Raw genomic sequence first — 14,616 nt, 5'->3', positions numbered from 1 at the left:
TAAATTGCGTAGTTAGCTATTGAAACTCCAGATAGAACGGTTTCCAATTGAGTGTCGTAAAACCAAAACCAAAAGAATTACTCTGGCCAATCGCAACAGATGTAAACAACACAACGAGCCAATCAGAACTCGAATCAAATACATGTAACTGGCGCCAAGCGCGGGAAAGGCGTGCAGCGAAAATGCGATTGGGTTTGGTTTGGATTCCCATTGGCTGAGAAAGTGGCGCGAGTTTTTTTAACCAATCACAGAACGTAGAAATGCAAAACCAAGGAAACGTGCATTTGCTATTCACTTTCTGGATTCCATGCGCGAGTATTTTTGGCCAAGTGTGGCTAATTAGGGCTAGCGGCGATCGACTGGTTTGGCATATCAAAGTAATAGCCCCTTCTCCAAAATGGCGGCCGAAAATTCAAATAAGTTAAAACTACAAACGTATACCAACACTAGAAAGAGCACTTTTGCTTTAGTAACCCTGCAAAGTTTCTGCATATCAGGTGTAATATCAGCTGAGAAAAGAAAAATGAAAAATTTACAGACGTTTGTATGACTTGGGGTATGACGTATACCCCCAGTCATACGAACGTCTGTAAATTTGTCAAATTTCATCTTACATTTCCTAAGCTCATATAACACCTAATATGCTGAAACTTTGCAAGGTTACTAAAGTAAAGATACTCTTTCTAGTGCTTGTATCATTTTTTCATTCAGTTCAATTTTAACTCATTCAAATCTGTTGCCGCCATTTTGGAGACGGGTCTATTAGTCACCTTACAGCTCAGTGTCCATCGAAAGGGTGAATGGCGATTAAACAGCCACTCTCTACCTCCCCTTCGGTGAATAATCGTGATTTTTTTTTTGCCAACAAGTTAAGTTGTCCCGTGAAACAAAAGAAAATGGACAAAATTTGTACTGAAGTGAAGGGATTGGATTTCGTTCTTCTCACTGTAACATGGTTATCAGTGACAGTATGGTAAGCTTGCCTTATTTTACCACTGGTGGTAACCCACTCACTGGCCTGAAACAATGGGACAGAAAGGATCGAAAAACAGTTTCTGGAGACAAAACTGTAAAATGTCCTCTTTCAAATAACAACTACTGATTATAAGCGGTACTGCTGTGGTGTTCGTTACGCTCTACAAGGTGGTTCTAATTCTTAATCTGTGCAGAATTGCTAAATTTTGATCAGTCAGGTAAAACTTTTGAGCAGAACTTGTCTGTGGTGGTAGTACAAGGCGACTCTAAATTAGAGTCCCTGCTTTAAATCCTAAAGTGTGACCAGTCAAACAAAGCAATACTTTCCTGTGGAGTGCTATTCATTATACTGTTCAGGATGGCCCTGACGTCAGTTTAAGTTTATTGATAAATGAAGTGGGACCATTCAAATTAAGTATTGAGAAGTGATTTCCTGTGATGCTGTTTATGATGTTGTGCAAATGTGCTCCTTGCTCAGTTCTAAGGACACGACTGACAATAACATGTACAAGCTCCTAGCACAAGGGGATAAGAACCACCGGAGACGGTTCGACCACGAAGAGAGACTAAAAGGAGAGAGAGTGAGTCCGCCTTCGAATATTTGAAAATCAGAGTAGTGGACGATGTGAATCCTTTTCTTCAGTAACTGTTATCGCGAATATTTCGTCATGAAGATACATACGGGAAGATCGTCATCTTAAAATGAATATTTCAACCCAGGCAACGATCACTCACACGTTGCATTTGAGTCACGTTGAATATTACACAAGAATCCAATCAGCAACCCCTCTGTTGCACCGCTCAAAGTTAAGTGTATTACTTGGTATTTGCGCTGTTTGTCTAGTCGTTGACCAGTGATTTACTGCGGAGTTTTGCCAGCTTTAGTCTCCTGAAGCTTTTAAAAGAACATTCAACCTGAGTGCATGTGACTTCAATTGGACCTTGCGCATGCTGAAATCAAACACGTATCTAATCTAAACCGTTTTAAAATCAGTTATCTTGGTTATGTGGCCGAAATATTTCAAAAACAGTCATATTAATTCAATTATCATGATAAATTTAATTGCCTGATCATAAACGAGCATCTGATCACACAATGTTTTTTTTCCCGTAATTAGTGCCATATAGATATTCATTATTGTACTGATTAATTCAAAATTTCCATCCAGTCCCAGGGTGCAATGGCGGTAAAATAGCAAAAATACTCCCATCAATCACATTAACGCAATCATATAAATTTAATTACCTGATCATAAACGAGCATCTGATCACACAATGCTTTCTTTTCGTAATTACTGCCATATAGATATTCATTATTGCACTAATTTATTCAAAATTTTCATTCCAGTCCGGCATGAAGTCTTTGAAAATTTTTTCACAGCCATCATTTAACAGTCTCATTGATGGACATTAATATTTGTCTGCCTCAAAAGAATGGTATCTTTTAGGTCGGCTTTTAGGGGTCGAAAGCTTGAGCCACGTCCAGATTGGTTTCCTTGATAGGGGTACTTTTGATTCAACTTTTCCGTGGGGTATCCCCGCCCTTTTACAAGAGAGCCGCATACGGGCTTTCTTTCCCCGCCGGACGATCAACATTGCAAATTCAGACTAATTTTTTGCCATAATCAATACAAAATATGCCTTAGGAACAAATGAAGAAAAAATCAGACTGTATAACTTTCAGTACCAAAATAATACAAAAGCAAAACAGGGGCACACGCGTGTGCAAAACTCGCTCTGCGAGGAAACTCGATGTTGGTCACGATTGAAAACAAAATGGAGATTATTACAACGTCGCTACAAATTTATGGCCGTTGCCGCAAATTTCACTTTTTGCTACAAAATTACAGCGAAAGATTAAGAATTTTTCTTCTACATTCCGTGACAGGCTTGTTCAGAGTTGCTATTTGGAGAAACCTCTTCTATTTTTGGACAAAAATTAACTTCCTTTGTATTGTCTCCAGACAACACAAGTAAAAAAAGTGACATTTCCTTTGTAAACCTCAAGGTTTCCGTTTCGGTCGTAGTCAATTTAACACCAAAAGCTTAAAACTCTCGAACGCCGGTGGCCGCCAGAAAGATTCTTTCCCTCAATAAACATAATCAGCTGCGGTTAACTGACTAAATTGTTGGAAGGTAAAACACACGCCCCGTTGAAAGATGTTTTGCCAAGGCGTTGAAACTCGAACGCAAGGTTGTTCTTGAATAAGCAGATCTCGCCGCAAACGGTTTGATAACCATCGACGTTTTAGGGACTCGAAAAGGATTGAATAAACAACTCTGCCGCAATTATTGAGCGCATCACGAACGATAACTTAACTTTACAGGAAAGCACCCTACCCTAAAAGGCTTGTTGACCCTCTAGAAATGTGAATGATACGCCGAGGAACTCCAAAGCACTAGTGTTTCTAAAAACGCAATGCAACGTCTGGTCCGTCTGGTTAATACCTCTCTCGGAATCTTGTTTGACGCTCACCTACATTCCAGCCCTGTCGCAAAGTTGGTGGTCTCGACGCTCGTGTAACAGCCGTTTAGCAGTATTTAGAACGCCATGAACCTAACAATGGTGTTAAAAAAACTCGCACGCTTCGGAAACGAAGTAAACATACTCTAGATGAGAAAGCCATAGCCCAGAGCACCATGCCGCAAAAATAAACGTTTGTCTTGCATCTTTATAACTCACCTCGCTAAGCAAACATTTCAGTCCAAATAAAAACAAAGACCCCAGTCTTATCTTATCTCCTAACTGCAATTATGTAGGTCTTCAGCTTTTTCCACGCCAACCGAGACGAAATGTGATCTGCTAATTACGTTTTCAAGCCGCAAAACTGTGCATTTTGAGAAGGGAGTTCATTCTTCCTTCATCAAGCCATCACGATGACACGTTGCAGGACATAAAGAAATGTCTCGACCAATAACAAGCCCGCCTTTCAATAAAACCCCCTTCGGCCTTAAATACTCTCCAGACCTGCGATTGTCGAGATAAAGAGCCAAGAGACGAAATTTATCGGCACATCAGGGCTTAGAGAAGAGGATTCAAGCACACTTGCTCCAGAACAGTTCTCCGCCACTATCCAGTATTCAACAGGGGAACTGTCCAGGAAAATGCTACAAAACAGTCACGGTGTGAGTATTCCTGCTCTAGTGCCACCATGCTTTGAAGAACCTGGTTATGGGATTAATAATACTGGTACGTCAAGGCCACCTTTCTCGGTCTGTCAGCCACACGTTACTGGCCCGAATCCCATCGTTCCATCTGCGAGAGTTCTACAAGAAGTCATGTACACGAACGAGATGAGCTACCCCAGTTACATGGCCGACATCCCATCTAATCAAGGTCTGCCGCTTCCTTGGATGTCGTCCTGGCACCAGAGACAGAATTTGCAGTATCTAAGCCATCCTCATCCAGGTAAAAAGCGTTCAAATATTTTGCTACTTGACTAAAATCGCGTGCACGATGACCGAATCTGTTTTCAGTTAGTTGCTCCGAAAACAGACGTCCTGGTCTCATTTGAAGCCCTTCAAGACTGACTTATCAAATCATTTGAACTCGAAATGCTCCTTAATAGTTGTCGTGGTGTTATTTATGTGTTGTTAAAACTTCTTAGCGTATTTGCTTAGCCGTAGTAGTATGTTTATTTACATTCAGTCCACACTCTTGGACAAACCGAGCGAGTCGTACACCATGGTGTAAATTAGCCGCTGGAAATGACACGCGCGAACAAACACGTACACGAAGAGTTTCGTACTCGAGGTGCGAATTTTAACAGCTTAAACACCCGCAAATCTTGACTGATTAAAAACGTCTCTATCTTTCGATCATAAAATCAATGCATTCATTTAACCCCCATAACTACACCATCATTTGATGTATATGTTGCTTGGCAGTCGGCGACAGGCGACAACGGGAACGGTAAACTAGCGTCAAAGGAGGGAATATTGCAGCGTTGATAACAACAACTTTTCACAAGGGGCAAAAAAAAGAACTAATTGATCACTTCATTTAAGCTAGTCGGTACTTTAGATTTGACGAATTATCACGAATGTGGACGAATGGAGTCATTTCAGCTTCGTCTCAAAAACATGATTAATGAACAACAGCAGTTGCCCGTCTTGCAGCAATAAAGTATACTACCGTGATCGAAGGACAGCGTTGGAAAATTGAGCCCGTTCCTCTGGGATCATGTTTTATCACGTTATCTGACACGAAATCTTCCGTTTGTATTTATTAACGCAAACTGATGTCTTTCTTCATGCCAACTGTATGGCGTATTTACTGCGGAGCGTTTAAGCAAGTTTGCAAAACAGACAGTACTTTTGTTCAGTTTAAAGCTACGCTGGAAGCACAATGCCACGCTTTGAAGGAGGAGAATGCGACAGTTTTCCCGTCTCTTTTTATAAGCTCCATCCGCTTTACCACCGACAATATTATTCATGTCAGTACAACTACGGTCCTTCGCAAGACAAAAAAAAAACACCTAAATAAACCAAGATAGCAAAAAGAAAGGGTTGTATATCATCATCAGTCATCAACAAGACTAGCTAGAGCTGGTGAAAGTATTCTAAGTCGACGCATTCCGCCCCCATAAACCTCAACTATTAACTATAACATTAAACAATTCCTGACCGGAAAGTGAAAGTAAACAACTTGTTTCCTGACTTGAGATAAAGCAACACTTCACAATGAAGTAATAAAAAGAGAGTAAAAGCAAACGCCATGCAACATGCCTCAGTACGACGACAAACCGCAGTCAGTTGAAAAATTGCACGTCACCTCAGGCCTCAGTTGTCCTGTGAAAGGGCGGGTCCCACATCTTCCTAATTTTAAACATGTGTTCTGTATTTGTGTTGATACAATTTCGAAGAAGTTAATTAAACCAACTTTTATTGATGTATTTCCTTTTTTTTTTTTTCACAAGGGGACTATTTTCCCTATGGGCCTGATTTTGGCGACTTAGACGATTCAGGAATGTACCCGCCTAAGAAAAAACGGGCGCGCACGACTTTCTCAGCTGAGCAACTCAAAAGATTGGAAAAACGCTTCCTCGGAAATCACTACATCGTCGGCGAAGAGAGACAAAAAATCGCCAGAGAACTCGATTTGTCCGAGGCGCAGGTCAAGGTTTGGTTTCAGAACCGGAGAATAAAATTCAAAAGAGACGAAGAGTTGGAAAAAATGGGTAAAAACAAGAAGAGGAAGGGCGAGCATCACATCCGAAAATGGCAGTTGACAACACGTCACTTTGGACCCGAAACCAACGTGCTATTCCACGACAATTACGATAATACCTCTAGAAAGCATAATTGAAATCAATTTGTACAGTTACAGCAATTGAAGAGATAAGCAGAAATGCGCTGAAGGGTAGCGGTAACATTGACTTAATTCCAAACTCGTCGGAACCCAGTTAATCTATTTTGCAGCCAGGCCAATGAGGGCAACGTGGAAAGGAACCTTAGGACCTTTTGTCGCTGCTCTCGAGTTTTCACCTCATAAAATTGCCTCATCATTTTAGATGGCGGTGTTAAACCGCATCAGTCTATTTTATCGATTTTGTTTAATAGCTCACTTTAGAGTTCATGGGACGTTAAATACACTGAAACACAACATTAATAAGGCAGATTAGCCGCATCTAGAACATCTGTAACAACTTTCATAATGTGAAAATATCCCTGTAATGTTTTCACGAAATGTCATAGTATTTGGTGTTATTAAAGACTTTTTGAGGTGAAGTGATTAGCGCGCGTTTTACTGATGCGATGGGCTTAGAAAATAGCTTTTGCACCGCAACGGACTTCCCGGATAATACGCGGCTAATGATAGCTAATTACTATGTGCAATAATTCTTCGTATCTCTCTCACAGCATTGTACAAATTCTCATATCGCTGTAAGATCATTTCGTCTCAGACAATATTACGGTATCGGTGTATTTAGCCTGCTAAATCCGTGCTCTGTCGGTCTTAATTGTACATAATATGTAGTAGTTAGTCTTAATCAAACGATTGCTTTGCTCTCACTCGAGATTTTAGTGTATATACAGGAGGAATCGCGTGATATTTTAGTGAAACATCCATATTATTTATAACATTAACTTTTTGTTTACTCATTAAATAAATAGTTTACAGAAAATAATGATCCAGTGTATTTGCTGTTAGCGTAAGTTGCTTGTGCTTTTTGCCAGAAATGCTAACATAAACATGTAATAGGTGTTTCCAATTTCGTCTAAAAACTTCCCTGGAAAGTTTTTCTCCCCTTTTTTTCAGAATCGTGCAAAAATGTATAAAGTTATCGTCAGTCATCGGTCAAGGTTTCTTTCTTTGGGTGTAGTTAGCATCTCATAAATCGAAACAGATTTGTTTATTTAATCTCAGATAACTTGTGACCAGTTTAGTGTTCCTGCTAGATAACAAGCAGCGGCGGGTACTTGAATGGCACTTAAGAGAACGCTGTTTATTGAAAGTTTTCCGAAGTAATTAACGAAACCTTGATTGGAGAAGATATCTCCAAAATTGAATTCACATCCCTGGCTTCCTCTGCAACGAAAGCGTGATTTTTCTCGTTCGTATTATAAACAGATGATACATTTTTGAGATTTTGGGTTCTTTTTTATCTCAAACGCTGACTTGCCCTGGGTGAACTTGACGTAGATAATAATCTTGATATCTAGGGAATGCTTTGATGTAATGTATCTTCTACAGGAACATCTAGATTGCTCCCCCAGTGATGTATCGCACATCCCACCTTCTTTTCTGGAGATCTGTTTTTCTAAAGCGAGAACACCGAAACCGTTAAAACACCAGTTGTTTAATGATCGAAGCCAAGTCGGAATAGTTCACAGCACGCCTAGAAATTTTGCTCGAGATCTTTTAGGAGGCAAAACAGTGACGCGGCCGCGTGGAATAGCACGATAACTCTTTAATCCCAAAGTAGTTCATCTGAAGTATAACATTACCCTCTTATCTTTGAGTTCCACGCAAATTGGTAATTCTACAGTTGAACACTTCCGACATCACAGATGTCCCTGGTGTCCGGTCGATTGCCAGCTATTTTCCTTCACATGTGGGATATCTGCTTGTGATCAGTAAGTCATGCATCGAGCCAAGATATCTTGGAAACTAATTAAAGAGTGTCACAGTTATCAATCTCAATCATTATTTATTTTACTTCTTCAGTGTGTGTTAGGAAAAATTTAGTAGTTCAGACGCTTCAAAGTTTCTTATCCAAGAATTCAAAACAACAACTTAATTGGCAGAGGTTTTCAAAGTTGAAGTTGATTGTGAATGTTTTAGTAATCTGCTTTCTTATTGCTGATCCGCTTTGAAAAAAAAATCCAAAGATAAGAAACCTTTGTACAGCCACAGAACATTAATCAACATATTCATGATTGGTATTTGAGTTGCCAAGAACAACTCTTTAACGAATTCATCGCCTGTTACTTGTATTTTTATAGACTTCAACGAAGCACCAAATTTGGTCAGTAGATAAAGAGGTCGTTCATTTATAGAATTTGAAACATACCATTTATTTTGATGTTTTCCAAAAAAAGTACAAAAACGGCTAATGTTTTGGATTCATTCACGTTTTAAAATAGCTAAAGGCACTGGGTCAAATGTTTGTAACGGGTTGTGCAAGTTTAAAACTGATAAGCAATTCAACACCTTCCCCATCCCAGAAGCAAAATTCAAGTTGATGGTCAGTCTAATTTTTGAGCTGTGGTTGAACACTGAAGAATACATAGTGAAAGATTGGCAGCTGAAATCTAAATAAAATAACTAACTAAAATAACTTTAAATTCGATAATCTCCAGTGTAACTGAGTGAAACAAACAAAAAAAAACGTGTAAAATGTATTTTGAGTTAAACTAAATGCAACGAGTCGTTCACGATTGCGGACGTGAAATAATGCTGCTCATGTCACTGAGGATCACCTGTTACATCAACTTCGACAAAGGACTGCTAAACTGCTCTAAAAATATAAAAGTCTAATTTAGTACGGAAGTTCAGGAGGTTGAGGTTAACACGACGCTGCACTCAATCAATGTTATACAGGGTGATCCTACTGAATAACTTGCCGTTCTTTACCTAATGCTGAGCCTATGAGGTACAAATAAACTGGGGCGCCGTAGCCAGGAGGCACCTGCCTCGTCTAAGTTTTATTCCGTAATTGCAACAAATAGATACTGTTAGTTCCCAAATAGAGTTGCGTCCTGAAAGCTTAACGCTCCTAATGTGAGCGAATTTAGAGGAAAGTCAAATTATTCCAGAGGGCAATTTGTTCAATATTACATGTGTGTCAATAAAAATTCTTCAAATGCGGCATCGCCTCTCCGGCCTAAAAGTCTGGCTAGGGCCGTGGCTCGCGCTTGCGTCCTGCTTCTTACAATGTAAAATGGACTGCAAATAATGGCAAATGGATGTTCTAGCGCTCCTTTTTGCGTCGTCGTTGGCGAGTGAAAGACTAGACAGGCGAAAGGAGATGGGTTAAGGCCCTGCGGAAAAACACTCAACAAAAACATCAACAAAACTGTGAAAATCGCAGTTATATACGCGATTTAAGCAGCAGCAAAAAGAAAGCCCGGCTACGACCAGCCTCCCAGTTGGCTTGATAGCCAGTTGGTTGAGCACTGTACCGTTATCACAGAGATCATGGGTTTGAATCCCGTTCAAGCCTGAAGTTTTCTCAGGTTTTTCTTTCGCATACATAACTGCAATGGTCTCTCATATGTATTTATTCGTTCTTTCATCCTCAGTTCAAATATATGCATGTATTTCATATATTTCACTTTCAACACTGAAAATCAGATAACACAGCCCCGTGTACTCTGTGTATTCATTATATCCCTTTGCATTTTAGATATAGCATTGTTTAGTGACTTAAATTAAAACTCTTCATACATATGTTGGCTGGCGGAAAAGGAAATACTCTAAGCCAATTTGTGGCTAACGAAATTAATTTAATAACATTGGGTCAAGGAGTAAGGTTGAGTAGGACATAAATCTGTTGTTCTGTCTGCTCCGATGCAGACGCGATATTTAATTACGTACACAGTGATCGTCGTGCCTTGGTACCAAAGCTACTGATTCATTAGTACAGGTAGTTTGTAAACGAATCATGACACAACTGATATAAAGTTATAAATAAAATACACTTTCATGTTACAATCGCTAAGGGAGGGGTGTGGGAACTCCCGGGACCTTGTAGCATTTGTAGAAGAAGTTTATCTTGAAGGAAGTGCCTGCCCCTGTATACCACTGGTGTAGCTGTCTTTCAGTGCCAATTTTCACTTGCCAATGTTTGGATTTCGCCATGAAAAATTGCACTTTTCAATTTCCCTTCTAAATCTAATGACTCTATTAAAATGGCTTAATTAAGTGGGGTTTTTTTGCTAGAGAAGAGCACACTTGAGACCACCCGACTTGTAAAGATGAATAAAGCCTGTTGCATTCTTTACATGCAAACACCAATCAATTAGCAAAGGAATTGCTATCACAAGACTCAGTAAAGAGCCGGCGCGCGAAAATGGCCAGTCGCGCAGCCGAACTAGGCGTAACAGAACAGTTAAGAAAAGAAGGACAAGAAAATTAGTTTAGCGTGGGATTTCTTTTTCCTCTCGAGACCTTTCCAGTGTGACAAGATCGACTGAGATGTGGATACTGGAAATTATCGAGACCACACGCGCGACAAACAAACTAATATCGCGCGTGTCCGCGTGTTTCACTCAGTGCTAACTCATTCACACGTTTTCTTGCTACGAAAGAGTGGTCTCAACCATAGACCATGGCCTACTTAGAACTTCAGTCTCTATAAACCTTTAGCACTATGAGATGATCTGTCTGGGGAGGAGGTCTGTAGAACCCCATGGTATAGAAGGTTGTAAGGGTGGAATCACGCGCGGTTCATGCGCGCGGTCATAATAGAGGCTCAAAACGGCCAGTAAAAAGTAAAGGCCTGAGAATTAAAAGATTATAAAATTGACGCTGTTAAGAGAGTTTAAACCCACGTTTCGGCAATGCTGCCTTCTTCAGGGAACAAAACTATACCGTCCAAGTAAAGGCTTCTCCAGTATAGGAGGGTCATGGGCTCCTGCCAGTAGAAGAATATCAGAAGCGCCTTTCACGGGGGATAGGCCTCCATTTTGAATTGGGACGAACAGGACGCAAAATAGAACAACCTTGTGTGGACATCTGATGAAAAAAAAAATTGTTGTACAACCAGATTACAGAAATTTAAACACAGATCACTAAGCCCATTCCACCAATTATAACTGAGAGGCGCAGGTTTGCTACTGACAAAGGGCAATCGCGTTTTTAAGTTTTCACGCGTTCGTGTGTACAAAGTCAGAAGGAAATTTACAGACAAATGTTTGGAAAAGTTCAGATTATTTCGTGACTCCTACTGCATCAAGAGGCTTCAAGTATTCTGACTAGGAAAATGTTTGGCCAAGTATCCTCAATTTACAGCGTTTGAATATTTCAGAAACTGTTTAGTTATCATACGGAAACAAGAGAGGAGGGAAATTATTTGTCGTCTGCTCCAATGTTTGCACAGAATGGCGGAAAATATTAGTCTGAAGGGGCTTATTACCTTCAGAAGTGTACAGTACTTTTGTATATTCCTTAAATGTAGGAGAACAACCCTCGTTAAGCGTTTGACAGAAAATGTGGAGGATTAATTAAAATTGTCAATTAAATGACTTCTCTGTGTTATTGTACATTTTGTTTCTCGAGCATTCTTCCAAAATTTCGAGTAAAGAACAATTCAGCAGAGCACCAGAGATAATCTGCGACAGCTATGCTACCATATCAGGAAGACCTTTTAAAATTTCAAGTGGCACGGAAGTTTACAGAAGCAATCAGTATGCCCATTTCAGAAAATATTTGTCGCGGGTTCCAATGTTTGACCGGTGGTCCAATTCAATATGGTGGTCGATTAGTCTGGAGGGGATTATTTTCTTCAGACGTTGTACATACCTGACAAGTAACAAAACAACCTTTGTTTGACATAAGGTGTGGAAGATCACTGAGAATGATTATTCAAATGAATGTGTTATTGTACGGTTTATTTCTTGAGCGTTCTTCCAAGAAAGCACACTTCACCGAGGCACCGAAGATAACTCTGAAACAATTACAACTATGCCACCATGTCAGACATATTAGGGAGATCTTTTAAGATTTCAAGTGGCACAGAAGTTTACAGAAGAAGCAATTATGCCCCATTAGCGACAACCCCCCAATGTGTTTATTATTGCGCCTTATCAAACATATGAACGGATACATTAAGAAGGTGATAAGTTACAAACCTTTATTTCCTTCCATTTGTTAGAAAAATAAACAAAGCTCGATTCTATGCAGATAAATTCGTTTTGCATTGTGTCTGAGCAGATCAGCTTTTAGCGAATTTATTTTTTTTTCTATCAAGTCCAGAAGCTAACCTTAATGTCCTCGCTTTGCTTGCTTCAGCCATTAGTAAAATAAATAAGCTGTGAGTGTTTCAGGAGTGTCGCAACTCCCAGTCAGCTACCAGCCTCTACAGTCAACGCAGGGCAACTGTTTGGTTGTCTAAACGGTAAAATATTCTGATTGTCCACATGCAAGGTCACTGTATTAAATGAGGCAACTGAGCTGTGTAATGATAGAATTTTTTGTTACCTTAACAAGTCAAAAACCGCAACAAATCATGTATTCGTACTTTCGTAATGGTAAAAACTTATTAGCTAGTAAAACGAAAAATTTAACAAGCGTTAAAGTCTGCGGAAAACATGAGAGTTGGTCCTGAACTATTGGTCACTGAAATTCTTCGACTTCAGCTTCAACTCGGCTTCTCAGAACATCAGCTCACATCAGACTTCAACTGTAATCAAAATACCTATACACTGATTTAAACGATAATACTTCATTTAATGGCTGCAGGGTAACGGAGTTTAGCCCATGCAATGAAACTTAGGAAGGCCGCTCACTAAAGCAGCGGGCTAAACATAGCAAGTTTATCCACTTAAAATGACTCACCTCTGGACAGCTCAAATAGGTTTATTGGTCAGTCATGTTCTAAGTTAGATGTCGCTCAGTCAATAACTGGCCCAAAAAAGTTTGCTGATTCTCTTGGATTCTGCGCTTGGAAACAATACCAGCGTGTCTGGAACTTTTGGCAAATATTATTTTGACAAGATCTAAAAATCATTTTCTTGAGATATGTAATTTTTCATGCCAAAAATTTGATTCCGGGTAGGAAATGGTCCACTTCAACATCATATGCTTATTTGTTTGTAGAACTAAAACGAGTGTCTTACGTCTAGACCACCACCAGCCTGGAAGACTAAAAAGACAACATGTATACTTCTAAGAATAAAGTTGGCCTGTAGGAAAATGGCCAAAACAATAAACCGTATTCGCGCAGCTGATCAACAGCGCTCGACAGCGTATTTTCAAGTTATCTAGTAGCACAACTCGGTGAAAACCACTAACGGGCATTTTCTCGCCACTAAAATGTACGAAATCTTTGTCATGTGGGCGAAGTAAACAGTTTGTGTTTCCCAGCAAATGGTACCTGAACATGGAAAATCAAGCCAGCGACATACGAGGTGATTTTATATACCCCGTTGGCAGCGACTGATAAAAATTGTCACGTTGACCCCCCACAGAGACGGCTATTTTCGCAAGCACAAACTCTTCACTGGTTTCATCAAGTTGAAGAAACAAATCAACATTCTTTTTTATAATCTTCAGTTTTAACTTATCTGTGATTTGTTTAAATGTTTGTTCATTGAAATAATTGCTCAGAACCTATTTGAAGAATTAGCAATGCGGAGTTCCGAGGCTAACAACATTAAAAGAATTTAAATAGATAAATTTTAGCTTGTAACAATAGCCAACAAAAAAAGGACGACATATTTTGAACTTTTTGTACTGCCTTACAACTCGTCCTGTTGACGCACGCTCTCACCCATCCGAGTAAACTTGCTGTCATCTCCGGCAGCGGGCAGCACATAACAGTATGCACCTCAACCCTAAAAAATGCAAAGAGATGGTGATTTGTCCACTCAGAACCAAACCGGACCTCTCACCGCTGCCTATCAACAACCTTCCCCTAGATCACGTGTCATCTCATAAAGTCCCCGGAATCATGTTGTGCAACACCCTTAAGTAGAGCGATAATATTAACGCAATTGTCTCAAATTGTCACTAAAGCGTCCGAGAGCCTTTATATTTTAAGGGTATTGAAACACACCGGGATCCCTTCTAAGGATCTCGTTACTGTCTACTTTGCACTAGTGCGTTCTGTCTTGGAGTATTGCTGCATAACCTGCGCAACAAGCCTCCGTATTCTTTCCCATGCAGAAACGTGCTATAGTGATGCTCTCTCACTCTGCAACATCACTCGTCTATACTAGAAGAGGCGAATTATGCGTCAGGATGTGGCACAACATCAGAAACTACCCAGAATCGCGCTTGTATCATCTATATGTTAGAGAGATTAAGCACCACGTTCGAGGCAAACGGCAGAAATGACCACGTGACCATGTTTATCCTTCATTTGCCGCTCGCTGTTTTCAGTTTCTAAGAAAAATGAAGTAGTTTTGCGTTAGAATTAAAGGCCAGAATTATCTTGTATTATTTTCATCTACGTACTCGTATTTTCAAGAATC

At 39.9% G+C, this 14,616-nt stretch overlaps 1 protein-coding gene across 1 annotated transcript; it reads left to right on the top strand.

Annotated features, from left to right (window-relative positions):
- Nucleotides 1–3,942: 3,942 nt before the first annotated feature.
- Nucleotides 3,943–7,106, top strand: LOC146464751 (uncharacterized). Its single transcript, XM_085129305.1, has 2 exons — nt 3,943–4,384; nt 5,895–7,106. Exons 1-2 carry the CDS (start codon nt 4,081–4,083, stop codon nt 6,281–6,283), a joined length of 693 nt encoding a protein of 230 aa, XP_084985431.1. The 5' UTR covers nt 3,943–4,080; the 3' UTR covers nt 6,284–7,106.
- Nucleotides 7,107–14,616: the final 7,510 nt, after the last annotated feature.

Source organism: Pavona decussata, unplaced genomic scaffold, assembly GCF_977016875.1.
Source record: "Pavona decussata unplaced genomic scaffold, jaPavDecu1.1 SCAFFOLD_161, whole genome shotgun sequence".
Classification (NCBI taxonomy): Eukaryota; Metazoa; Cnidaria; class Anthozoa; order Scleractinia; family Agariciidae; genus Pavona; species Pavona decussata.
This window is presented reverse-complemented; position numbering and strand designations above follow the sequence as displayed.